The sequence below is a fragment of the Ictidomys tridecemlineatus genome, chromosome 13 (assembly GCF_052094955.1).
Source record: "Ictidomys tridecemlineatus isolate mIctTri1 chromosome 13, mIctTri1.hap1, whole genome shotgun sequence".
Lineage (NCBI taxonomy): Eukaryota > Metazoa > Chordata > Mammalia > Rodentia > Sciuridae > Ictidomys > Ictidomys tridecemlineatus.
This window is the reverse complement of record NC_135489.1, coordinates 99723514-99749940: the sequence shown is the minus strand read 5'-3', so window position 1 is coordinate 99749940 and position 26427 is coordinate 99723514. Positions and strand designations below refer to the sequence as shown.

Below are 26427 nucleotides of genomic sequence, written 5' to 3'. Positions count from 1 at the left end.
TAGTAGTTTCCCCTTACAAACACAATAGGGACAGAAAGTACTTTTGCAAACTCCAAATGGGTTTTTAAATCATTCCATAGACTTTTCAGTTCTAAAATGATCCTGTTCGAGTGACAAGACTATAAACTGAACAAGGCTTCCTTTCAGGGATGTGGAATGGTTACCCAGTTAATGAAAACTGGCATGTTATGAATGTAGTCACGTGAGGCATGACATTTTGGTCAACAACAGACCACTCATATGACAGTGGGCCCACAAGATGATGTCGCCTAGTGACATCACAGCCATTTTGGACTGTGTAGTACACTTTATGATGTTTGCATAATGATGAAATCACCTCCCAAACTCACAGTGTGTCCATTTTAAAGCAACACATGTATTTCTTTCATCATACACTCACACCTGCATTAATTCATTAATACACATTAACTCACAACCAGTTAGAAAATTAGAAATTTGGAAAATTCCAAAAAATGTTGGAACAATTTGTAAGTTTTAAATTGTGTGTTCTGAGTAGTGTGATGAAATCTCACACCATCCTGCTGTCCCTTTGGGATGTAAATCATCCCCTTGTCCAATCCATCAGCATTGTGTTCTAGCTGCCCTTAGTTGCTGTCTCAGTAACCAAGTTTCACAGTGCTTGTATTCAGGCAGCTCTTACGTAGTAGCAACTCTACCTTCACCTGACTTCATCTCATCATGGAAGTATTTATCACTGCACATCAGCTTCACAATAGAGTGAAGATATTTTTGAGAGAAGTTATAGTCACGTAATTTTTATGACAGTCTACTGTTGTGACTGCCCTATTAATATCTTATGTTGTTCATTTATATGTGATGAGTCATTTTCCTCTTGCTGGTTCAAGATTTTCCATCTTTAACTTTCAACATTTTGACTATGATATGTCTAGGTGTAAATCTTTTTTTGCATTTACTCTAGTTTGTTGGCTGAGTTTTTAAAAGTATAAGTTGATTTAAAAGACTCAAATTTAGTTGATTTAAAAGACTCAAATTTAGTTGGTTTAAAAGACTCAAACTTATGTAAAAACGTGGATGTGTAACCGATGTGATTCTGCAATCTGTATACAGGGTAAAAATGGGAGTTCATAACCCACTTGAATCAAATGTATGAAATATGATATGTCAAGAGCTTTGTAATGTTTTGAATAAGCAATTAAAAAAAAGAAACTTGATTTAAAAGACTCAAAATTAGTTGGTTTAAAAGATTCAAAAAGTACAGGTTGATTTAAAAGACTCAAAACTTGCAATCCTCTGTCTCAGCCTCCTGAGTCACTGGGATTACACGCGTACACCTGTTATCACAGTGACTCAGGAGGCTGAGGCAGAGAATTGCGAGTTTGAGGCCAGCCTCAGCAATCTTCTGTCTCAAAAATGAAAGGGCTGGGGATGTTGCTCAGAGGTTAAGCACCCCTGGGTTCAATCCCCAGTGACAAAAGACAAAGAAAAACTCAAAATTGGGAAGATTTTGGTTATTATTTCTTCAAAAATATTGCCTAACCCTTTCTCTGTCATTTCTTCTCGTCTGCCATTCCCATGCCTGGAACTGGCTGACAGGCCTCAGATGCTCTATTCATGTTTCTTCCAACTTCTTTAGATGGGTTATTTACTAACGACCTATCTTCAAGTTTCCTGATGTCTTACCATTTTGTTTTTCTTAGTAGTTATTTTACTTTTTAACCCCTGATTTTCCATTTGACTCATCTCTTTTTTGCTGAGATTTTACTGTCATGCTTTTCTTCAAATTTATTAATATGGCTTCCTGTAGTTGTTTAACTTATCTACAATAGCTGTTTTGAAACTGTCTGCTAAATCCAATACCTGGTGACAATGGAGATGGCTTTTTTCTTTTGGTGGCATCCAGATTGACGGAATACAGAGCTTTGCATTAGGCAAGTGCTCTACTACTGAGCTATATCTATCTTATCTGATTTTTGAATATATCTCACAACTGGTGGCATGTTACATAAAGTGGTTTCTTTTTAGTGGAACATAAAATAAACACACTTGGTACAATTAGTTGAGTTCTGAACTTGATGAAATATTGCTTGCTATTTTTTGTCCCAAATTTCCTCAAAACCCTATTTCTCCCGAGTCAGAATCTAGTCGTAGCTGATGAGAAGGGAGCAGTTGTGCTGTTTCCTCCTCCCTAGTGGGCAACTATATTGGGTGGAAACAGGTTTCCAATGGTTTCCGTGCTGTTCAACCAAGCCTCTTTGTTTCTTTTACAAAGAAATTTGTAACTTGCTTCAGTTTGATACAAAATTTTCATTTTGCCTCAGGTTGATACAAATTTTACTGTTTCGATCAGTTATACATTTGTTGTGGTAATATTAATGAATTGTGGTCACTCTACAGTTTACTATAAAAACACTATCTTTGGTTCTCTGTTAGTTCTCTGTGTTTCTGCAGGTTAGTGCATTTCAAAGACTGAAGCTGATTAAAGTGTATTGTTCCACCATCTTTCCCAGAAACTTTTACCATGCATATTTAGTAAGTATATGAAACACCTAGATGCTGTTTTGACTTAGAAAGTGTTATAATGTCACTGGTATTTTTTGTGGTCCTTAGTTGCCAATGCTTTAAGTCTGCAAGAAACTAGGAAATTTGAGATACTATATACTCTTTGGTTGGGTATTAAAGAAAGGGAATAAGAAATTATTATTGTCTGAAACAAAACAAAAAACCACAGGCAAAAAGAACTCTGCTTTAAATTTGCAAAAAGGTAAAACTGAGACTATTCTTTTGAATACATTATATATGCAAGTAGACTATTAGGAGGAATGTGCATTTATTTCATTAAAAAAACAAGATTCATCCCCTGGACAGAACTGTTTCTTTTAAAGCAGCAGCAATTACAAGGCACATATGTACGAAATACCTCAAGCAAAACAGAAACTGAACATTAAAAAATATGTCATTTAAAAAGATGTTGAAGATTATCTGTTAACATGAACATAGCTTATAAAAATGACATCATCTTTTACAATTTTATTCCTTTATTTTTTAATAAAAGAAGGAATAATGGTGTAATGCCTATGTGCTGCCCCGTAGCACATATCAGAAACCTTTATACCATTTAACTCCATTTGCTAAAGAGAAAGCAGCTAAAGTAGAGCTTACCATTTCATTTTTACTGCTTTCACATTTTTCTTAGAGATCTGAAATTCCTAAGATGAAAAGAAAAAGTTCTCACTTTTCTTACCTTAGAAAAAGCCTGTCATTTTATGTCCCTAGGCAAACCCACTGTATCATAAAAAACACTTGAGATAGTTTAAAATATCAAGAATATGATCTGAATTTGGGGATCAACAAAACAACCTTCTTCCTAAAGATTAGAATCAACACATAATAAACTAAAAGGTAAATTATATTAAAATAAAATAGTGTTTTATTTAAATTATTGCTCACTTATGAAGCAGAATGATTATTCTCTGGTTAGGGATACTCAAATTAGAAATGGTATAACATCAATATCTAGTATATATAAAACTCTAGGATTCAAATATATTATAATGAAATTTATGATAATCCCAAAAGTGTTCCTTCGCATATCAGCCACCACTTAGCTTTACATGAAGACTAGAAAAGATATGGTTGAATTAACTCTTCAGTAGTAAGTTCCCATACGAAGTATTCCTCTCAGCTTTAACTAAGTTGCCAAGTCATTTTTCAATGACATATTTTAGGAGTGCTTACAGAATCTTTAGGACAGAAGGGAGACGAGAAATAGAAACTCTGGTTTCATATGACGACGACAACAACAGTGAAGAATATAAAATATTAGTATAATAAAACATTTAAACAGCACTAAATAGCACAATTTAAATACTAGTTACACATCATCATTAGTCTTTCTCTTAGAAAACCAGTTCCTGGGCTTTAGATGTGTTTTCTCTTTAAAAATCACAAGCATTCATTCTTCTCGTGGTCACACGATTGGCCCATATCCTGTCAGATATCCTCGAGTTCTCTTCAGGTCCCCCCTGGCCACCAAGAGGTCTCAGTTCTGTCTGCGAGCCACTGGGTGCCGGACGCCCCCTAGAGCAGGACAGCCTGGGCTACCTCCTTGATGGTGGATGCAGCTCTCTCCAGTTCCTCCTCTGTTTGTTCGACTGTAACCACCACCCTGATGCTGAGAAATAATAAAGGATATTAGAAATCACTGAGTCAAAGTCTACACCGCGGGCCAGCCACCTGAGGCCAGAGCGCCAAATCCAGCTGCTACCTTTTTGGTCCACCAAGTTTTGCTGGAACTTCACTTGCTTACAATTCACATACTGTCTCTGGATGCTTTCCCACTACTACAGCAGAGGTGAGACTGTGAGGGCACTCTATGGCCTGCAAGCCTAACGAATTTACTATCTGGCGACTGGCAAAGTTTTACCTCCCAGCCTATACCATGGTGTGTTCCTGGGCAGAGTGACCGTGCTGTGAAGCCTGCTATGGAGGCTGAAAAACTGTCCTCCCCATGATCTACTACTCCATGCTGGTGGCAGGACGACGACAACTCAGGCACAAAGCAGGAATTCAACACTTCTCACATCAATTTTAGCGCTGTTTGTTTGTATTTATAATCCAAAACAATGTGGACACTTTATAATACTTGGAGGCAAGGCAGAAATTTTCAAGTTCTCAGGAAATTAAAGAAATATGACCTCAGGGCTTATAACTGAGTGGTAGAATGCTTGCTTGCCTAGCATGTGCAAGGCCTTGGGTCCATTCCCCAGAACCATACAAAAAAAACCCAACCAAACAAACAAAAAAAAACCACTGGAAATATGAACTTCATGGGACAAGACTAGCAGATCACCTTTGTACCCTCCACTTTCCTTTGAAAACACTTGCTTCATCCACTTATTGAGCTGTGCTGTTTGTGTATGGAGCATCAAGGGCACAAAACAAGCATGACTCTAGGGCACAAAACAAGCATGACTCTAGTCCCCCATGTTGGTGTTCTCACTAATGAGCAAGTAGACTCCAAACTTGGATGGGCACAACGTTAACAAGATCGGAGCTTAATGGCACTTCTTTTCAGTTGCTGCCTAAATGATGCCCACAAGTCCCAGCGTGGCTCCGCATGTACAGAACATTCCAATTCTCAGGTTTTCTCCCGTACACCTCTGGCCCTTCCGCAGCTATCCTCCGGGCCTGAAGATATACTTGAAAGGTCTCCAGGCCACACTGAACCTGGAGTAATCATGCCTCCTTATCTGCAGCCAGGACACAATGCCCAGCAGCTGCTTGAGGAACTCACACAAACGCTCCTTGACTCTAATGGGATCACATCCTGATAAACCCACTGTACTCTGACAACACAGCAATACACCGAACCTGCTGAACCTCCTCACTGAGCTTAGCCAACTTTAAAGGTGCTTTGAATACTTCTGTTAGCCAACAGTTGGAAAATTCAACCCACAAAGTCCATTTTTTAAAAAAAGTATAAAATATTGAGCTCACACAATTTACTGAATATCATACTGAAACAGAACTGCGGATACACCTTCACGCTGTGTGAAGTTGCAAATGTTCAGCCAAACCACTAGAAGCTGGGGACAGTCTGTGCTCAGTTCTCCTGGCTTAGAAGGGTCACCTGCTTTTAGAAGCCTTAACATCATCCCAGGGCAGAATGACAATGCTTTCTTCTGTAATCTCCTGAAGAGGGCCATGGTTTGGGTGTCCACCTCCTCTGACCAGAGTATTCAGTCTCCTTTCTCATCTTCAACTGATTGTATGCTTCCGCCTTTGCTTCAGCGTTTGCTGATGAAGCACTCAGCACTCTGGCCAGCACGGGCAGCAGGACATCCCTATAGGATGCTCCTCATGGCAGAAACTGCTGCTACAGAAACTGCTGCCCTTGGAACGTGGTAGCTGGCAGCTGATCACAACCTGTTTGCCCCAGTTCATTTCTGGGATCCCAGGCATTTATTTGAATTAACTGAGAGGATACTCAGTCCTGAGGTGCTTTTCAGTTAAAATTCAAAACCTTCTTGTTTAAGGAAAAAACTGGTGTCATATTGTATTTATAGACAGATATTCTTCCATATCCTGTGATACTCTTCCAAAAATTTTCAAAACATATATTTCATATGGAGTTTAAATAGGAAAGAAAAGTGAGGTCATATTTTAATATCAACCAACCTTGGAGGAGGGAGGCACTTTTCTTCTTTCTCCAAGTAGCGGGCCTGAGTTAATGCAATACTTCTGTTCATGCACTGAAGGAAGAAAAAGGAACACATTGGCAGCCTGGACTTCAGACACTGGTAATTAAAACAGGAAGGTACACTGAAAACCTCTACAGTAGTTTTAATTTTCTCTTCCAGTTATAACTGCTAACAGACAAAACTAAAATACCACAATATGATCTTGAGCAGCGCTCACTCCACAGAATTTTCTGCAATGACGGGTATGTTCATGCTGCGGTGTCTGGGACAGTCGCCACGAGCCCATGTGACTCCTAAGTATCCAGAGAAATGGCTGCGCTACAAAGAGACTGCATTTTACTTTATTTTTACTTGGTTTGAATTTATTCAGCCACGGTGCCTGACATTTCAGATAAAGCCGAGCTAAAACACAGGGAAGTAGTATGAGCAAAGCCTTCTGGGCCAACCCAGAGCTGGACTTAAGAACAACATTAGCAGGGCCAAATCAGAGAGAAATTGCTTCAATTCATCTGTGAGCAGGAACGATAATTTGTATGTGTTCCATTTGGGCAAGGTGCCACCAGAAAGTCTGGTGTTGAGTTTCTTGTACATCTTTCCTGTGTATTAGTTACCTGTCAACATTTTTTTCTTTTAAATTAAAACAATCTCCACTAAAATAAAGCAAACATAAAAAACTGGAAACAAGATTATAGGTGATGAAAACATCTCAGGATTAAAGATAGGAATGGTTGTAGAACCTTGTGAATATATTAAAAACCACTGAACTATGTGAATTACATGTGTAAACAAATATAAATATATATAAAATCACATAAAAATAAAATCAACAGAGCAAGAAGGTGACATAAAGGAAAGAACAATGCCTGGCTGTATCAGTCCAAAGAGGGATCATGTTGTGAGCCTCAAGGACTGGGTGGGAAAATCAGCCTCTCACCGATTCCAGAGCCAGGAAGTATACTCGGAAGCATGAAGGCCCCTTGAAAACATCTGGCCTGACTCTGGTCCTGGCCGGGTAAAAGGCAATATAAAGCACAGCTCAGTGTGTGAAAACAGAGTCCTGGTGAGCAACTCAACATAAACTTGGCAAGAGTTCTTCTCGGTTCTACAAACTGTAACGAGAGTCACTGTATCACAGTTCTTTTCTCTCTTCAAATATGAAAAGAAAAGGGGGGTGGGGCAAAGATTGTGAGGATTTTTAAGATGGGGATTGTGATTATGTGAAGAAGCTATAAGCACTTTCTATTTTCTTAGTATAAATGAAGTTTCCAGATGGTACTTTGTTCCCTGTCCCAGGATGTTCTCTCCTCACTCTGCTCCCAAGATGGTGTCCTAAGAGACCCAGCATCCAACAGGAGTCCACAGAGAGAAGTCTGGGGTCTGTGAGCTTCCAGAGAATTTCACCTTCTCGTTTTGTTATGAGGATAGTCTATGGAAGCATAGTTTGGTCATTTCAGGTACGTGAGTCCCTGGTCTCTCTCGGGAAGAAAGCAGTTTAACTATTGCTATCTAATGAAAAAAAGAACAGAGGGGCTGGAAATGTGGCTCAAGTGGTAGCGCGCTTGCCTAGCATGCGTGAGGCACTGGGTTCGATTCTCAGCACCACATAGAAATAAAAGATATTGTGTCCACCTGAAAAAAAAAAAAACTAAAACATAAATTAAAAAAAAAAAAAAAAAGAACAGAGAGGATTTAGTATGAAGCAGATACACTGGCATCTAACTGCCAGCATCCCCCTGCCACAAATGTGTGTAGACCACTGTCCTGAGCTAGTCCAAGAGGAGACGGAAAGAAGTAGAAAAAAGAGTCCTCCCATAGGATTCAGCACAGTCACATGCAGCTTACAAGGGGCTGCTCCATCGTCATCAGCCTCAGACACCACTGAGGGTGGCTCTGCTGAAAACCCCGACTGACGTGACACTTGAAGGGGATGTAATTCATTTCAACTGTCCAGGCTTACCATGCCGTTTGTCGTGAATTCATAAATTTGTTCTGGACTTGCTTTTGTCTAAGAACTCTAATCACAAACTTACTTTTGCATCTGTACATATTTAACAGTGCCCGAGGGAACACAGTGACATTTCCCCAACCATCAGTCACTCCAGCCCAATCCTTCACACTCCTTAATTAGGAGTCTCAGATTCTGGGTTTTGTCAACTGATCCTAAAAGGCTATATGCTGCATGCAGTCCTCCATGGACACAGTTCAAACTTTACAGGACGGAGGCAGCTGAGGTACTCTGTGCAGCCAGAGGTGGCCTTCACACCTGGGCTGCATACTGACCAGTCACTGTGACTAAAAAACACCTGCCTGAGACGCCACATGGACAGAGGACTGGTATGGGGGGCTGGCCTGGAAAACACCCAGGTCAGAAGGCAACCATCATTAGCACCACAAGATGCCTGGTGGTACCATCTTAGGGCAGGAGCCTCTGAAAAGAATCGTCCACAGGGCCAAGAAGTGGAGTGAAGCCCATTTTCATTCTTAAAGGTAAAACTGATAGCCAGTGTTGCCCCAGGGGCACATGCTCACGGTGCTGCAGGACCAAGGGATGGGTCTTACAGAGGAGGAGGATAGCTCAGAGGACAGTGAGGAGGAGGGCTCAGGAGAGGCAGTACTGCAGCTTTCCTAAGTGGTTGCTTACTCTCAATGTCTAAGTCGTAATCAGAAAAAAATGATTTTCAGGAGATAAATTTAAATGCATCTCCCAAATTAGAAAGATTACAGAGGACTTCCTTCTTCCTTTCTGATTAGGGGAGAATTATGATTTCAGGGTGACGATGATGGGCTGTCTTCCAGCCTCCAGAAAGGTGAGGTGCAGAGGGGTGTGTGTGTGTGTGTGTGTTGGGGGTAGGGTGTTTGCCCTATGTCAGTAGCTGTCCCAGAACGTTTGGGAATTGCATATAATGCCTCCCAACCAGAATGTCTGCCAGCCTGTGAGAGCTTTCTGCAAAGCTAATTATTCAGTTGAGTGTATTTAAATAAAATGTGGCCTGAATGCCCAACTTCAGTGGAAGCTGAATTGACCCAATGGGAGTGAGGGCCTGTGGCCTGTCCCTAGAGGGACACTATGACTCAGCTGGGGACTATCCACATGCTGAGTGGGTGACCAGCAGCTTCTGCTATACCCTGTTTCTTGGGGCAAGGAGATCTTTCTGAAAAATGACATAAAAAACTGCTAGAAGTGAGGGGGGAAGAGGCGGGGAGGTTCACTTGAGTAAGTGAATACTGACCTGATTTACGATTTCCTGAAGTAGTTTCACATCTTTCTCTCGAGACCCAGTGCTCTCTTCCAGTTGTAGGTGAAATGCTGGAGAGAAGGACTCCCCCACCACTTTTAATCCATAAATGCTGAAGAAGGAAACACACATACCCCCATTAATCCCTTCTAGGCTCAAAGCTTTCTCATACATAAATAATTTTAAAAGTCCATTGTCAAGGCCGAATGAACAGAACAGAATTTATGATTCTGATGGAAGCACTGTGTGGTGTGAACCTGTGCTTTGGGCAGTGCTTCCCAGGGTAGGAAAATGCTCACAAAGCCGGTTCTGTGAGTGCGGGACTGTGAGAAAAGCTCCCTGACCCCAGGAGGATGCAGTGGCCTCCTGTCTGTCCTGTTTCTAGCCTCCCAGTGGGAGGCTCATGTGCTCCCTCCCTGCCAGACACCTCCTCCCAGGTTCCCTGGGCGTGGTCCATCATCACCTACCTGCTCTGCTCTGCTCTCTACTCCCACTACAGCCCTGCGCATGGCTGGGCCCACTGCCGTGTTGTCTCTAGGGAGGGTCTGTTTCCTCAGCACTCACTTCAGGGAAGGGTCCCTTCTACCATTTTCTATTTATCCTGTTTGACTACTTCTTACTTATTACAACTTATAATATGATGCTTCCTTGCTTATTTATAATAGAGAGGCATGTATCTTCTCTATTATAAATTATAGGAATGATTCCTGACATTAATAAACATATTTTGACTGCAGTAAGATTAAAAATTTCCTTTTTTTTTAAGAGAGAGAGAGAGAGAGAATTTTTTAATATTTATTTTTCAGTTTTCGGTGGACACAACATCTTTATTTTATGTGGTGTTCAGGATCGAACCCAGCGCCCTGTGCATGCCAGGTGAGCGCGTTACCACTTGAGCCACATCCCCAGGCCCTAAAAATTTCCTTCTTATATGCATGATTTGTTTAAAAAATTTACTTGGATTAAGATTTTCTTCTTTCTTGGTATTAACAGTAGAGACAACTTTTTTTGGGATTAAAATTCTACATTTTAAAGTGATTATGGCTTTCAAGGGTAGCTTTCAATCTGCCCTTGATCACCAGGAGAACTCCATGCCATATGATTTAGTCAGGTTCGCCTAAAGTCCATTTTTTTTTTAATTTTTATTTTTTATTGATTGTTCAAAACATTACAGAGCTCAAGACATATCATCTTTCATACATTCGACTCAATTGGGTTTTGAACTCCCCAAATACATAATACAGACTCACTTCTGTTACATACTCACATTTTTACATAATGGCATATTAGTGACTGTTGTATTCTGCTACCTTTCCTATCCCCTACTATCCCCCTTCCCCTCCCCTCCCCTCCCATCTTCCCTCTCTACCTCCTCTGCTGTTGTTCAATTCTCTCCCCTTTTCCCCCCCACCCCCTTGCCCCTCATAACCTCTTATAATTTTGTGTATCACTGAAGGTCTCCTACCATTTCCATATGTTTTCCCTTCTCTCTTCCTTTCTCTCCCCCCATTTGTCTTAGTTTACTGTTAGTCTTTTCCTCATGCTCTTCCTTCCTGTTCTATTCTTAGTGGCTCCCTTTATATCAAAGAAGACATTTGACATTTGTTTTTTAGGGCTTGGCTAGCTTCACTTAGCATAATCTGCTCTAATGCCATCCATTTCCCTGCAAATTCTATGATTTTGTCATTTCTTAGTGCTGCATCTAAAGTCCATTTTTTAAAAATGTTTTTTTAGTTGTAGGTGGACCCAATGCCTTTAGTTTTAATTATTTTTATGTGGTGCTGAGGATCAAACCCCAAAGCCTCACCTGCACTAGGCGAGCCCTCTACCACTAAGCCACAACCCCAGCCCTTAAAAGTCCATTTTATCCTATAATAAAAAACATTGTTTGAGTTTTGGTGACATATGTCTATCTGAAATTTGGCCAAATATTTGAGATTGCTTTAATTTAGTTTGTTTTGCTTAGATTTATTTTTTTCTCTTTGAAAAGATCTTAATAAGCATTCAGTGGTACACTTGAATTTTCTTGGTTTGGGACTACTGCTATTGTATGGATAAAGTCTCCCCCAAAGACAGGGGGGAGCACCGTGTTAATGGCCTGGGGCCCAGAGAGAAGGACTTCCCCACCACTGGAGGGGATCCAAGTCTCTTCCTCTTCCTCTTGTTTCTTGGCTCATGAGGTGAGTGGCTTGTTCTGCCACGCAAACCGCTTCTCCAAAGGCCCAAAGAATGGGGCTATTGATCACTGGCTGGAATTCTAAAATTGTGGGCCATAATAAACCTCTTCCCTTTCTAACTCGTCTCAGGTATTTTATTGTAGTTAGCTATAGTACAGCTAACAGGTGGTAGGAATCATGTGAGATGCTGGACGCTGATTTCATCTGACTACCCTTGAACATTACTAATTTGTCTCCTTTCCTTAAATGTAATACATCATACCAGAACCTCTCTTTAAAACAGGCTGCAGGTCTGATTCATGGAATTTTAGAATCTAGGGATCTGAAGTGTGGGGAAATCTTCAAGATTAGTTCTTATACTAATATAGAAATTAAGCAAAGTGCTTTCAATCTACTTCCCATGTGAATTTTTAAAAGTCTCAATTTTCTTGATCATGTTTTCTCAGAGGAGAACTTTAAAAATTACTTTTTAAAATATTTCACATAAATCAAATAGCCTGGCCTTTGCTCAACATATACAAGGCACCTGAAGCCCAAATCTAGTTTGTACTTTGACCAAATGTGCTCAGCTTCTGTGGTGCGTAGGGCAGAGACTGGTGGGAGAAGAAATGAAATAGCATGGCCTATCTCTGTCACTAGAAGAGAAAAATCAAGTGAGTTTAACTAAAATCAAATACACAAAAGCAATCATGAAATTCATTTGGAAAAATAAGAGACCCAGAATAGACAAAGCAATCCTTAGCAAGAAGAGTGAAGCAGGAGGCATCACAATACCAGAAGCCAAACTATATTCCAGAGCAATAGTAAAAAAATTGGCATTGTTTTGGCACCAAAATAGACATGTAGACCAATGGGACAAAATAGAAGACACAGAGACAAACACATATAAATACTAGACAAAGGCGCCAAAAACCTAGATTGGAGAAAAGGTAGCTTCTTCAACAAATGGTGCTGGGAAAACTGGAAACCCATAGGTAGCAAAATGAAATTAAACCTCTCTCTCTTACCCTGCACAAAAATCAACTCAAAGTGGATCAAAGACATAGGCCCTAGAACAGACACCTTATGCCTAATAGAAGAAAATATAGGTCCAATTCATCATGTTGGATTAGGACCCGATTCTTTAACAAGATTCCTAAAGTATAAGAAGTAAAATTAAGAACCAATAAACACAATGGATTCAAACTAAAAAGCTTCTTCTCAGCACAGGAAACAATCAGTAACACGTAGAGAGAGTCTTAGAATGGGGAAAAAAAAAACTTTACCACATGCACCTCAGATAGAGCACTCATCTCTAGGATATATAAAGAACTCAAAAACTTATCACCAAAACCCCCAAATAACCCATTCAATAAATGGGCTAAGGAACTGCACAGATACTTCACAAAAGAAGAAATACAACTGATAAACAAACAAATGGAAAAATGTTAATTATTTCTAGCAATTAGAGAAATGCAAATCAAAACCACTTAAAGATTTCATCTTACTCTAGTCAGAATGGCAAGTGCTGGTGAGGAGGTGGGGGGAAAAGGCACACTTATACATTGCTGGTGGGACTGCAAATTGGTATAACCACTCTGGAAAGCAGTATGGAGATTCCTCAGAAAACTTAGAATTGACCCAGCTATCCCACTCCTCATTTTATACCTAAAGGACTTAAAAATCAGCACATAACAGTGACACAGCCACATCAATGTTTATAGCAGCTCAATTCACATTAGCTAAATTAGGAACCAACCCAGATGCCCTTCAACAGATGAATGGATAAAGAAAATGTGGTATATATATATACACAATGAAATATTACTCAGTCTTAAAGAAGAATGAAATTATAGCATTTATAGGTAAATGCATGGAACCAGAGAACATCATGCTAAGTAAAATAAGCCGATCCCAAAAAAACCAAAGGCCAAATATTTTCTCTGATAAGTGGATGCTGATTCACAGTGGGGGGAGAGAGAGAAGAATGAAGGAACTGTGGATTGTGCAGAGGGGAGTGAGGGCACCGGGTGGACTGTGGGGCTGTGAAGGACAGTAGAATTAGACAGACACTATTACCTATATGATTACACTACTGGAGTGATTCTGCACCATCTGCCAGAGGAATGAAAAGCTGCGTTCAATTTGTATACAACGTGTCAAAATGTATTCTACTGTTATGTATAACTAATTAGAACAAATTAAAAAAAATAGAAGGGAGGCCAATAGAATAGAAGAAGGGGATGGGGGAGGGAGGGGAGGTACTGGGGAACGAAACTGATCTACTTATACTGTTGTTTTGTGTGCATGCATGAACATATTACAACAAATCCCATTGTTATGTATAATTATAATGTGCCAATAAAAAGGGGATGGGGGAACCCAAATGGACAGAGTGTTGCTCAAACCCCAAAACCGAGAATTTTTAAGAGCCTAATATACAGGCTTTAAAAAACAAGTTTGGCAAATGTTTCATTTTATCCAAATAGGTAAATCCCATGCCCTGGGCTAGGTTTGAGCTCAGGGCAATCAACAAAGCAGTTACAGCCTCTTGGCATGCTCACAAGCTAGGGAGAAAGCTAGATGCCAATCACTGTCTTTCACAAGGGATGAGGAACCTATAAGTTTCTGAAACAAAGGCAAACCAGCACAGGCTGCTGAATTCTCCCCAACTCTATCTCAGAGATGACAAGAGTGAGTCAAGTGGAGAAATTAAAAAAAAAAAACAAAAGACAATGTAATGAAACAAGAGTGATAAAACAAAAGAAATTAATGAAAAAAAATAACTACAATAAAAATATAGAGAGCCCCAAAATAACTTGCTATAGGGAAGATTGTGGAAAGATCATTCTGAACATGGACAAGAGGGAAACACAAAATAAAAAGGGGAAATAACAGAGACACAGGAGAGAATCACAGACTATCCCAAACAACAAGAAGTCCCAGGCCTAGATATCTTTTAAGGATGGGGGCTACGCGACTCTAAAGAAACAAACCACGGAGCCTTTTCTTCTCTGTGGCTCCATGAAGCTCTTGTTGAGCAAGAGTGACAAAGCTTCTACACGGGGAATAAGAGGAGGATGCCTGCTCTTTCTGCACTGCTCAATACAGTATCACAGACCAGACCAATCCAATAAAAGAAGATGTATAAGAATTGGGAAAGACAGAAAACCATTATTGCAGATAACAGGACTTCTATGTTCATCATTACAACACAATGAAACAAACTACAGGACTTAATATCAATTTAAAAAATCATATTCTTACATATCAGCAATAGCCAAGTAGCAAATATAAAGCACAACCCCATTCACAATAGCAACAAAATCTACAGATAGTCTAGACATTTTCTTTTTTTTTAATACTTTTTTTTAGTTATAATTGGACACAGTACCTTTATTTTATTTACTTAATTTTATGTGGTGCTGAGGATCGAACCCAGGGCCTCACACATGCTATTTGAGTGCTCCACCACTGAGCCACAACCCCAGCCCCCTAGATATTTTCTTTAAAGGTCTCATAAAGATACAAGGGCCTTTCTGGAGGAAAATAGTTAAATTCCACTAAAGAACACAAAGGAAGATTTAAATGAATAGATGATGTTCATGGGTGACAATTCCCTCCACAGTACTGAAAAAAATTAATACAATTCCAATCAAAATGCTAGTAATAATTTTGGAGAAAACTGTATTCCAAAACTAAGATAGTAATAAAAGCAAATATAGTAACAAAAACAGAATTGAGCAAATAAACCAATAAATGGAAGAGACGGATCAAAAGCAGACCTATGTACAAATGGGAAATGTCTATGATGGTGGCTGCCCTATAAATCACTAGAAGAAAGGATGTGTCATCTGGATGTTTCTGAAGCTGTCCTTACTTATCTTCTCTTGACTCCAGTTTCTTCCTGTGGCCACTGTCCAGTTTCTGTTGCTTTTTATAGAAAACTGATAAAAACTGTCATCTACTTTGTGTTCAATCCCGTTCTTCCCAGTTTCTGAGGAGCCTCCTGCTACCAGGCATCCCACCCCTCCTGAAGTGCTCACAGTAAACTCCATATTATGAAATCAAAGATTCATCAACGTTTGGGGACCTGCCAGGACTGTCAGAAGCAGCACGCTGCATGCTGACCTACAATACCACCTTCTTCAGTTGGCCTCTTCTGCGCTGCCTTTTCCTGACTCGATCTCCTTGGCTGTTTTTTTGACTTCTTCACACTGAAATGTCTTAAACAATATCTCATGCTAATGGCTTCAAGCTCAGGACTCATTCTCAAACTTGTGTATCCAAATGCCATTCTCTACTGGAAGTGTGATGAGCTTGCTAAGCTTAGTACATTCAACACTGAATTTCCCCACCAAATATTTCTTCCAGTTCTATGCATTCACTTATCAGCTACTCCATTTTGTTGCTCAGTCCAAAAACCTTAAGATCAACCTCGAATCTTCTTTCTCACTCACCCTGCATTTGAACTTCTGGCAGACAGAGTGGATTCCTCTTCAAATATATCCAGAACTCAAACACTTTTAACTGCTACTATGGAGGTGAAACTCAACACCACCTTCTGCCTGCATCAATCTCTTAACTAGTCTCCTTGCTTCTGTTCTTATTACAGTACAATATATTATTTCACACTACACACGAGTACTTATGTCATGACTTAAGTCGAGTTGTGCCGTACCACTCTTTCATGCACTGCCGTTGTGCCTGAGCCATGGCCAACAAGGTCATCACCTGGCCCTCACCTTCCATGGCTTCCCCTACTTCTCCCCTCTTGTCACACTGGCCTCAGACTTCTGTTTCATCTGTTGTCCCTTCTACCTCTCTTTCAGCATGTGTTTAGTATGAGGAACTTGGGAGAGTCTCCAAGTGTTGCTACTGAGTAGGTGAGTAGATGTAAGACCTGGAGTCCCAAAGTGTGGCAGGCAGAGAGAAACAAAATTGTGATTTGTCCACACACGGGGGTCATGAAACAATTTAAAACTTCAGGTAAGGAAGAAGGCAAAAACCCTAAGACGGTAATGAAAGAAAAGAGGGCCAGCAACGAAGTCCTAAAGAGCAGGGTTTTGAAGAAAGCCTTTAAAGGAGACAAAGATAATACAATTCAAAGCTGTAGAAGGAAACCCACAAATGTGGTGTAGCAGAACCTCAAGAAGGAAAGAAAGAGTGGTCACCTGTGTGAAAACCATGGCGACATAAGATAAGCCTGGTGGGTTTTGTATCACAGTAACGGCCAGTGGGGACCGGACCTCCACAAGACTGGTTAAGAGTAAAAGCCAGGTCTCAGCAGTAGGTTTGTAGTAGAAGTGAGAAATGAGAATGTAGAGAAAGTACACACAAATCTTGAGAAGATTAGCTACAAAGAGAAACCAAGAAATGGGGTAGATATGCTAGAGGGAAATGTGGGGACATGAGTATGGGGAGTTTAAGGATAAGAAAATCGAGAGGACTTGAATGTTACTGAAATAACTCAGCAGAGGGGAGGGACTGGTGATAAGGCAGAGTGGACAACCAGTGGTGCTCAGTCCTTAAGATAAAGGGCCTGCAATGACTTGTATATAATAGAGCAGGGGCTGGAAAATGGGGAAGACTAAGTGACAGCAGTGTGGTTAGGTTGCCCACAAAAAGGAATTTCAGAGAGAATAAAAGGCAGGACAGAGCTGGGGGAGATGGAGGCCTGGACTCTGGAAAGGAACACAGGGAAGGACATCTGAGGTGTGCATGATGAATGTACAGGGCTCCCAGCATCCTGCAGTGTGCTGGCATATTAATATTTCAGGAATCAATGCAACTGGAATCAACAAGTAATATCCCTCCAGCATGAATCATGCAAGACTAACTTCTGCTACTATCACAGACACACCCAGAATTCTAATTGTCTCTGCCCTACTTTATCTGGAACAGCTGCAATCTACTCCTTTACCTACTCCCCTTTTCTTTCAGCAGTCCCTGGTTTCCATATGGTGCAACAGAGAAAGACTTCCACAACTGAAGAGGCACTATGCCATAGGAGGCAACAAGGAAACCCTCAGGCAGTGTGAGATCATTTCCTATGAGACCAGAAATCAGCGTGAAGATGTCACCAACCTTAATTTTTTTCAAGAGAAATCTTATTAAAGAACTGTTCCTCTGCAATTTTTACTTTTTATAAAAAGAAACACATGTAACACTCACTGCAATTTCATTTCTTTTTCATGTCTTAATTTAAAATATAACTTAGTTTACTAAAAAGTAACATGGGCAGGAGGAACTAGGTGCCATTCAGTGACATAACACTTAACACTCTTTATCTGTGCAGATTAAGAGCAATACTACAGTGTTTTCCTTGGTGATTTCTTGTGGGAAGATGCTGGACTGTTATTTTTATCTTCTGTATTGCTATAATATGTTGTTTATAAAAACAAAGGCAGAAAAGTTGCCCCAGTTTTATACCTATAATAAACAGTTGAGTGAGCTGTTTTTGGTTTCTCGGCTGCAATGTGGTCAAATTTTAAACTTTTCATTTGTTGTTTAAGTATGGTACAGATAATTATGTTGGTTGAAAATTATATCACTTACCCTTGTAAAGCTTTATGAATTTGCTGGCACTTTTTCTTCAGCACTGCAAAAATACCTAAATGAGAAAAAAAAAAAAAACATTTGGTAGTATAACCTAAAAAAAAATATATATATATATATTTAAATATATATATATATGTGTATATATATATATTTAAAGAGAGAGGTGAGAGACAGAGAGAGAGAGAGATATTTTTTTAATATTTATTTTTAGTTTTTTTGGCGGACACAACATCTTTGTATGTGGTGCTGAGGATCAAACCCTGGCCGCACGCATGCCAGGCGAGCGCGCTACCGCTTGAGCCACATCCCTAGCCCAACTTTAAAATATTTTTAAAGGCCCAGTTCAAGTGCATCAGTTTAAAATGCTGCAGGTCTTTTTAATTAGTAGCACTGAGCCAGTATTAGCACTCCTCTGAAAGCCTGAACTTTGTCTTTGGCACCTATTACCTGGCCTCTTCTCACTCGGACACTCCACTTTCAGCAAAATCTGGAATGATGATTTCTGAGTAAAACAACTACTCTTGTTATTCCAAGATTCTACGGATAACATGGCAAAAAATAAAACTTATTTCTTTATTCTAAATTATTTGGTTAAAAAAAAGTCAACTATATCATTAATTTTTTTTTTTTTTAATTTAAGGAAAATTCAAAAACAAAAGTATCTGACCAGGAAGCAGAGGAGTCAGACCACCTCATAAGTAAGCTTCTGGATGTATGCACAAATTTGACTCATATCGTCTGCTTCTCTGAATTAATGTCAACACTGAAGATTCAGGCATGCCAGGTATCAGGCCTGCTTCTCCTTTTGTTTTAGTTTTGGTAAAAAGAGCACGTTTTAAATTCCCTGTTGACTTTTGTTCTGCTAAGTAAGCTATTGGTAAACCAGGCTTGGCCTCAGTACTCGCTGGTGATTCAAAGGCTGAAAGAAAAAACTAAAATAGCTATAAATTCAGAAATGCCAAAGAGCAGCACATTCTGGTTAATTTCTTAAAAAACTATAAACCAAACAGTGCCTGGAGAATTTACATGAATGACAACGTCTAGGCCAGCACTAATGTGCCCCCCTCCTCTGGGCCGCTTCTCTAGCTGCAGCAGCAGCCATGCTTGGCTCCATGTCCAAGCCCAGGACAGAAGCTCTGGTCCACGCCTCTGAGGCAGGGACAGCCTCTTCACTGTCACTCTTCCTATGATTGCCAGATACAGATGAGAACCCTCCTTCAAAGTGCTTGGAACATTTCAGATTTCAAGAGTTTTTTGAATTTTGTAATATTTACATAAAACTTACTAATTGAGATTCCCTAATTTGAAAACCTGAAATGTGCATGGCTATCCTCAAAAAATATTGAATTCTGGATTTCAGATTTTCAGACTAGCGATGTTCAACCTGAAATGTAATTCGGAGCCTACATTTTATTTTGGTAAATAATTTCCTTTAGCTAATTCCTCCAAAAAAGCAAGCCAGTAACATAGTTAAAATAACCTGAGTTTAAAAGATTGTACCTGGATTCTCTTCCATGATGTTGAGGGCTTCAATGGCAGCAGCAGCCAACAAAGGAGGTAATGAAGCCGAAAAGCAGTATCCCTGACCGGAGAGTCGCTAAGAAGAAATAAGTCAGAAGCATCACACATACTTCTTTGGGTAAATATTTGGATCTTGACACTATCTACTGAACAGTGTCTCCACATGTGGTGAAGGGGTAAGATTCAGCCACAAGTAATTCATACAAAGACTTGTTAAAAGGGAGATAATTCCTAAAGGTATTGAGAGAGTCTTAAAAAATTGGCTTTTAAATAAAAACTGATAAATTCAGAGTAAAATTCTGTATTATTCTGAGGTGACAATGAAGCAACCAGTGTCAGATTTTGCTTGTTTTTAAGAAAGGCTTACCTGATGGTCAATTACAAACGACCTGCCACAGCAGAAACCTCCAATGGAAGCAAGTGAATTCTCCATGTTGGCACTGATAAGATCAATATCATCAATCTGAGAAAATCAGGAGAAAGTGATAGTTATTCCTCCATGGGGGGAGACGACCGGATGGACATCAATTCTAGAGATAAAACTTCAGTGTTAATTATGTCTGTAAATATATGGACTCAAACAAGCTACCTACATGAAAATAAAAGAGTAAAAAAAGATACAAAAAAATTTATTAAATCTATTGCTATAAGAATCACAGTTTTATGGTCTTCTCTGAAGTGTCTCATTTTACACTTTTCTGCTATTTCATCATGCATTCACACTTAGCTCAAAGCGGAAAAGTAAATTAAAAGATGAAATCTGAAGCTGTTTAATGTTAAAAAAATAATTTATAAAATAAGCTTTTTCCACTGCTAAAACAGTGGGCTAACTGGCTTTTACCCCAGAAAAAACTAAATCTACCTTTTTTTTTGAGAAATTACTCCAAAACTCCAAATATCATGGCAATAGAATTTCTGACCAAAGCAGACCAACTGGGCAGTGATAAACCTAACTAGCTACCCTGTGGGCCTCTAAGTTCCTACATCTTCTGATCTTGTACTTTTTCTCTCTCTTCTTTTGCTCCATCCCCTAGCATCAAGTTCCATTTTGGGTACATAGCAGGAGTTCAATTAAGTTCTTCCTTTTTTAAAAATTTATTTTATGTGGTACTTGGAATTGAACCCAGAGGTACTCTACTGCTGAGTTGCATTCCTGGTCCTTGAGTTAAGGTCTTTTGTTAGGTTGTTGAAGGTGGTCTTGAACTGGAGACCCTTGCCTCAGTCCCCTGAGCAGCTGGAATTATAGGTATGCACATGGCATCTTCAGTAATTACATCTTGAGGACTGTGATAATGAATTTGATAGTTAGTTCACATCTGGTGTGTTTTTAAGTGATTCACAGATGCAACAAAGATCTATATTCCTGCTAAACTTCTGTAATCTTGCTCTTAAAAAAAAAGATTGTTAACCTTTTATTATGAAAAGTTTCAAGCATATACAAAAATAGAATAGAATGAAGAATGCCCATCACCCAGATATAATCATTACTAACTCAAGACCAAAACGGTTTTGTCTATGGCCCCATATTACCTGCCCTCCTCACTTCTTTGCAACAAATCCAAACAAATCCTTTTACTACTATCATAAACTTTTAAAAGGACTTCTAAGGCAATTTTTAATGATTTTAGTAAATGCATTGCAAACTTTAACTGATTCTAGAAAGAGACATGAAAAGTCAAGATCACACACTCCCACTTCCAGAAGGAAGATGGGGTCCCCTGGCCAGAATGACCAAACCCACTGTGGGCTCAGTGAGAAGACAGAGACCATAGTTTCATCCCTCTACAGGGATGAGAAGCACTGTCTTATATCTATGAAAACCCAGCACAATAGAGCCATATGTTTCCTATAGGAGGGGAATTTCCCCCAAATGGAGAACTTACACTGATTCCATAGTGCTCAGTGACTCCTCGGCCATGCTCCCCAAGGACTCCAAATGAAAGACTTTCTTCCAAAAAGATTCTTGCTTTGTATTTATATTTTAATTTAACCTAGGTGTTAAATAAAATCCAACTTTAAAATACTAATGATTAGCAGCCAATAGAGTATATTTCAATGAAAAAAAAATTAAACCTGAAAATGTAAGCACAGTTGACTCATTTGTGAATCCTATATTTGCAAATTCACCTGTTAAAATTTACTTGGAATCTCCAAACCAACAACTCTCTTTACATATACAGTGTCAGAAGACGGGCATGTGTAGTGTTGTGGTGAAGAATTCAAGTTATCTGACACTTGTGTTCTTAGCTAAAGTTGAATAAGTCATTGTTTCAGCTCAGATACTTTTAACAAGTACCCTTTTCATGGACATTACTTATTGCCACACTTTTCTTGTTTTGGTGATTCTCTTGGTGATTCTGATATTTAAAATGGCTCCCAGTTATAGGGTTGAAGTGCAAGAAGACTATGAAGTACCCTGAGAAAACCTGTGTCAGAGAAGCTTCTTTCAGGCATGAATTTTAGGGGCTGTTGGCTATAGGTTCAGGAAGAATGAGTAAACAATATTAAACATGGTGGCTTTACACAGAAACGCACTTAAAACAAGGTGTTTTAAGTGTGACAAAAATGTTGTGACTAGAGGCTCACAGAAACCTAATCTTTTTTTTTTTTTTTTTTATTGTTGGTCGTTCAAAACATTACACAGTTCTTAATACATCATCTTTCACAGTTTGATTCAAGCGGGTTATGAACTCCCAACTTTACCCCGTATACAGATTGCTGTTTCACATCAGCTACCCTTCCATTGATTGACATATTGCCTTTCTAGTGTCTGATGTATTCTGCTGTCTGTCCTATTCTCTACTATCTCCCCTCCCCTCCCCTCCCCTTTTCTCATCCCTGTTTAATGTAAATCTTCTTCTCAAGCTCTTCGTCCTTACCCTGTCCTTGTTTACTCCCCTTATATCAAAGGGGTCATTTGGTATTTGTTTTTTAACGATTGACTAGCTTCACTTAGCATAATCTGCTCTAATGCCATCCATTTCCCTCCAAATTCTATGATTTTGTCGTTCCTTAATGCAGAGTAATACTCCATTGTGTATAAATGCCACATTTTTTTTATCCATTCATCTATTGAAGGGCATCTAGGCTGATTCCATAATCTTGCTATAGTGAATTGTGCTGCTATGAACATCGTTGTAGCAGTGTCTCTGTAACATGCTCTTATTATGTCTTTAGCGAATAGACCGAGAAGGGGAATAGCTGGGTCAAATGGTGGTTCCATTCCCAGCTTTCCAAGAAATCTCCATACTGCTTTCCAAATTGGCTGTACCAATTTGCAGTCCCACCAGCAATGAACAAGAGTGCCCTTTTCCCCGCATCCTCTCCAGCACTTATTGTTGTTTGACTTCCTAATGGCTGCCAATCTTACTGGAGTGAGGTGGTATCTTAGGGTAGTTTTGATTTGCATTTCTCTAACTGCTAGCGATGGTGAGCATTTTTTCATGTACTTATTGATTGATTGTATGTCCTCCTCTGAGAACTGTCTGTTCAGGTCCTTGGCCCATTTATTGATTGGGTTATTTGTTATCTTATTGTCTAATTTTTTGAGTTCTTTGTATATTCTGGTTATTAGGGCTCTATCTGAAGTGTGTGGATTAAAGATTTGTTCCCAGGATGTAGGCTCCCTGTTTATCTCTCTTATTGTTTCTTTTGCTGAGAAAAAACTTTTTAGTTTGAGTAAGTCCCATTTGTTGATTCTAGTTGTTAACTCTTGCGCTATGGGTGTCCTATTGAGGAATTTGGGGCCCGATCCCACAGTATGTAGATCATAACCAACTTTTTCTTCTATCAGATGCCGTGTCTCTGATTTAATATCAAGCTCCTTAATCCATTTTGAGTTAACTTTTGTGCATGGCGAGAGATAGGGGTTCAGATTCATTTTGATGCAAATGGATTTCCAGTTTTCCCAGCACCATTTGTTGAAGATGCTATCCTTCCTCCATTGCATGCTTTTAGCCCCTTTATCAAATATAAGATAGTTGTAGTTTTGTGGATTGGTTTCTGTGTCCTCTATTCTGTACCATTGGTCCACCCGCCTGTTTTGTTACCAGTACCATGCTGTAGAAACCTAATCTTAATCCTTATTTGCCTCAGTAGCATAGCTTAGCATTCCCATGTCAGCGTTTGTAGCAATACTTGGTAGAACATAACTATGGTGAATGAGAATTGAGTGTACTTTAGATCTCTAAAATGATCCAATTTAACTCAATAAAAAAGACAGCACAATACAAAATTTTTAAAAAGTAAATGTTAAAAGTTATATGTACAGGCATGTAATCTATCAAAATTTTAAAAAAGTAAATGTTAAAATATTTATATGTACAGGCATGTAATCCATCTGTTATACACTGGTCTGACTGTACATACAAACTCCTGGGGATATGTAGATATTCCTCCCTCGGTGGCTTTAATTTTGAATCTTGTTTTCATTAATATGGTACATTAGTCAAAATGTTTTTCTCTTTATTTTCAGGCTTAGGTGGGTATTAATCTGTACCTTTTCTAATTATTTCACTGGTTTAAAAGAACACAATCTAATAATCCATTAGAAGCTGATATATGCATGTTTGTCTACAGATACTTTTTTCTCTAATGTATAATTAATTTACCCATAAAATTTGAATATAATCAGTTTCATGACTGGATTAAATATAGCAATCAGCTAGTACATTTTTATGTACATGACGTGAACAGTAGTTCTAAAGTCTTCCTCTGACTTATGTATCTGTTCTTGGGTCAGAATCACACTTCTAATTATAAGTTTAATTAGATTAAATTAATTTTTCTGCTGAAGCTACAGAAATAATACATAAAATATATAAGCTGTTTTGGTGCCCCATATGACAAGTTTTTGATAATTTGTTTTTCACTGTTGACATTTTACTGGCTATTCTTGCTAACCAATGTTAAACACGGGAGGGGGAGTTGAAGGGGCTGGATGTCCATCAACAATGAATAAACTAATTTGGGGAGAATTATATCTTCTCAACACTGCTCTTTCCCATTCTTTAATATGAATGAGATATTTTATAGTTTCTAAAAATCATATTATTTTAGAAAACATTTAATAATATCACAGTGCTAGCACAGAAAGAGAAATCAGCTAAACTTACTCAGGAAACTCAGGATCAAACATTAGTTGCATCATGTAATCTTTACATGATCAATACTTACACATACTTGGTCTGTTCTCATATTTTTGTTTCACTGTATATTTGTTTATCAGCAATGCCTTATGATCATACCCATGTAACATACTTTAATACCTTTTGGCCCATCACCTCCCCCACATCATCCTATCAGTCTTTGATACTCTCAAGAAATAGGGAGAAGAAAAATACATTTCTTGTGCTCTACAACACAGAAGTGAGCTATATTCTCAGAAGAAGTAATGAAAACTTACATAGTAATAATAATATATAAATAATATGAAAAGCCTTTATTTTGAATTCAAATGAAGTAAAACACCACATTAACAGAATAAAGAAAAAAAAACACGTGACAAGTTAATGCAGAAAATGCATTTGACAAAATCCAACAACTTCTCATGATAAACACACTCAACAAATTAGGAATAGGAAGGAACTTCCTCAACTTGATAAAAGGTACTTATGAAAAATAGTTCACATCATTCTAAATAGAGAAATAGTGAAAGCTTCTCCTCCCAGATTAGGAACGAAACAAGGGTGTCCACTTTCAACACAACCAGTCAATATCATGGTGGAAATTCTAGCCAGAATCAGCAAGGGGAAAAAAGGGCAGGGGAATCCAAATTGAAGGAAGAAATAAAACTCTCTCTCTCCATACATGACATATTACATACTGAATTAGATCCACAAAACAAAAACATGATACAATGCATACATGTATAGAAATATGTTACTCTACTCCATTAATATGTACAATCAGTTGTAATTCCACAAGCATGCAGTAAATAATCCAAAAAAAAATCACATTTATAATAGAATCAAAAAGAATCAAACACTCAGTGGTAAATTTAATGAAAGAGGAGCGAGGCTTACTCACTGAAAACTGCAAAATAGTAATCAAAGAAATTATAAAAGAGCTAAATAAATGAAAATATATCTCACAGATCAAAGACCTAATATCCTTAAGATGGCAACATGTTCCAAAGTAATCTACAATATTCATGCAATCCTATCAAAACCCCATGGCATCATTTTACAGAAATGGAAAAACTTATCCTAAAATTCAAATGGACTTTCAAGAGGCCCCAAATAGCTAAAACAATCTTTCAAAACTTATTTTAAAGCTACAAAAGTTGAGACAGTGTGGTACTGGTATAAGAATGGACATATAGATGAATGTAATAAAATTGACAGTCTAGAAATAAACTTATGTATCTTTGATGAATTGATTTTTCACAATAATGCCAAAACCATTTCATGGGAAACAACTAGTCTTCAACGAACAATGCAAATAACTAGATAACCATATGCAAAGGAATAAAGTTGGATCACTACAGCATAGCATATAAAAAATTAACTCAAAATAAACCACAGGCCTAAAACTATGAGTGAAAACTATAAATTCTTCAAAGGAAAAAAAGGAGTATACCTTTATGGCTTTTGATTAGACAAAAGATTTTTAGATATGACACAAAACAGCTAACTTGTACCACATCAAAATTAAAAATTTTGTGCATCAAAAGACAATATCAAAAAGTAAAGCAAAACTTCATATAATGGGAGAAGATATTTGTAAATAATATATATGATAAGGGCTAGTACCCAGAACATAAAAAAGAGC

The 26427-nt window shown here is 38.6% G+C and overlaps 1 protein-coding gene across 4 annotated transcripts in view; it reads right to left on the bottom strand.

The window, feature by feature from the left end:
- Nucleotides 1–2792: 2792 nt before the first annotated feature.
- Nucleotides 2793–26427, bottom strand: part of Sptlc1 (serine palmitoyltransferase long chain base subunit 1) — a 61369-nt gene continuing 37734 nt past the window's right edge. For 2 of the 4 annotated variants that reach the window (XM_005340425.5, XM_040271527.2), the window contains 7 exons: nt 21540–21647; nt 20024–20119; nt 19636–19732; nt 18133–18187; nt 9413–9530; nt 6160–6233; nt 2793–4153 (listed from right to left, as the gene is read on the bottom strand). In XM_005340425.5, coding sequence (XP_005340482.1) covers nt 4060–4153; nt 6160–6233; nt 9413–9530; nt 18133–18187; nt 19636–19732; nt 20024–20119; nt 21540–21647 — 642 coding nt within the window. In that variant the 3' untranslated portion in view covers nt 2793–4059. Of the gene's footprint in view, nt 4154–6159; nt 6234–9412; nt 9531–18132; nt 18188–19635; nt 19733–20023; nt 20120–21539; nt 21648–26427 lie in introns of those variants that run through there. The other 2 variants (XM_078030677.1, XR_013430011.1) reach the window with 2 other exon arrangements.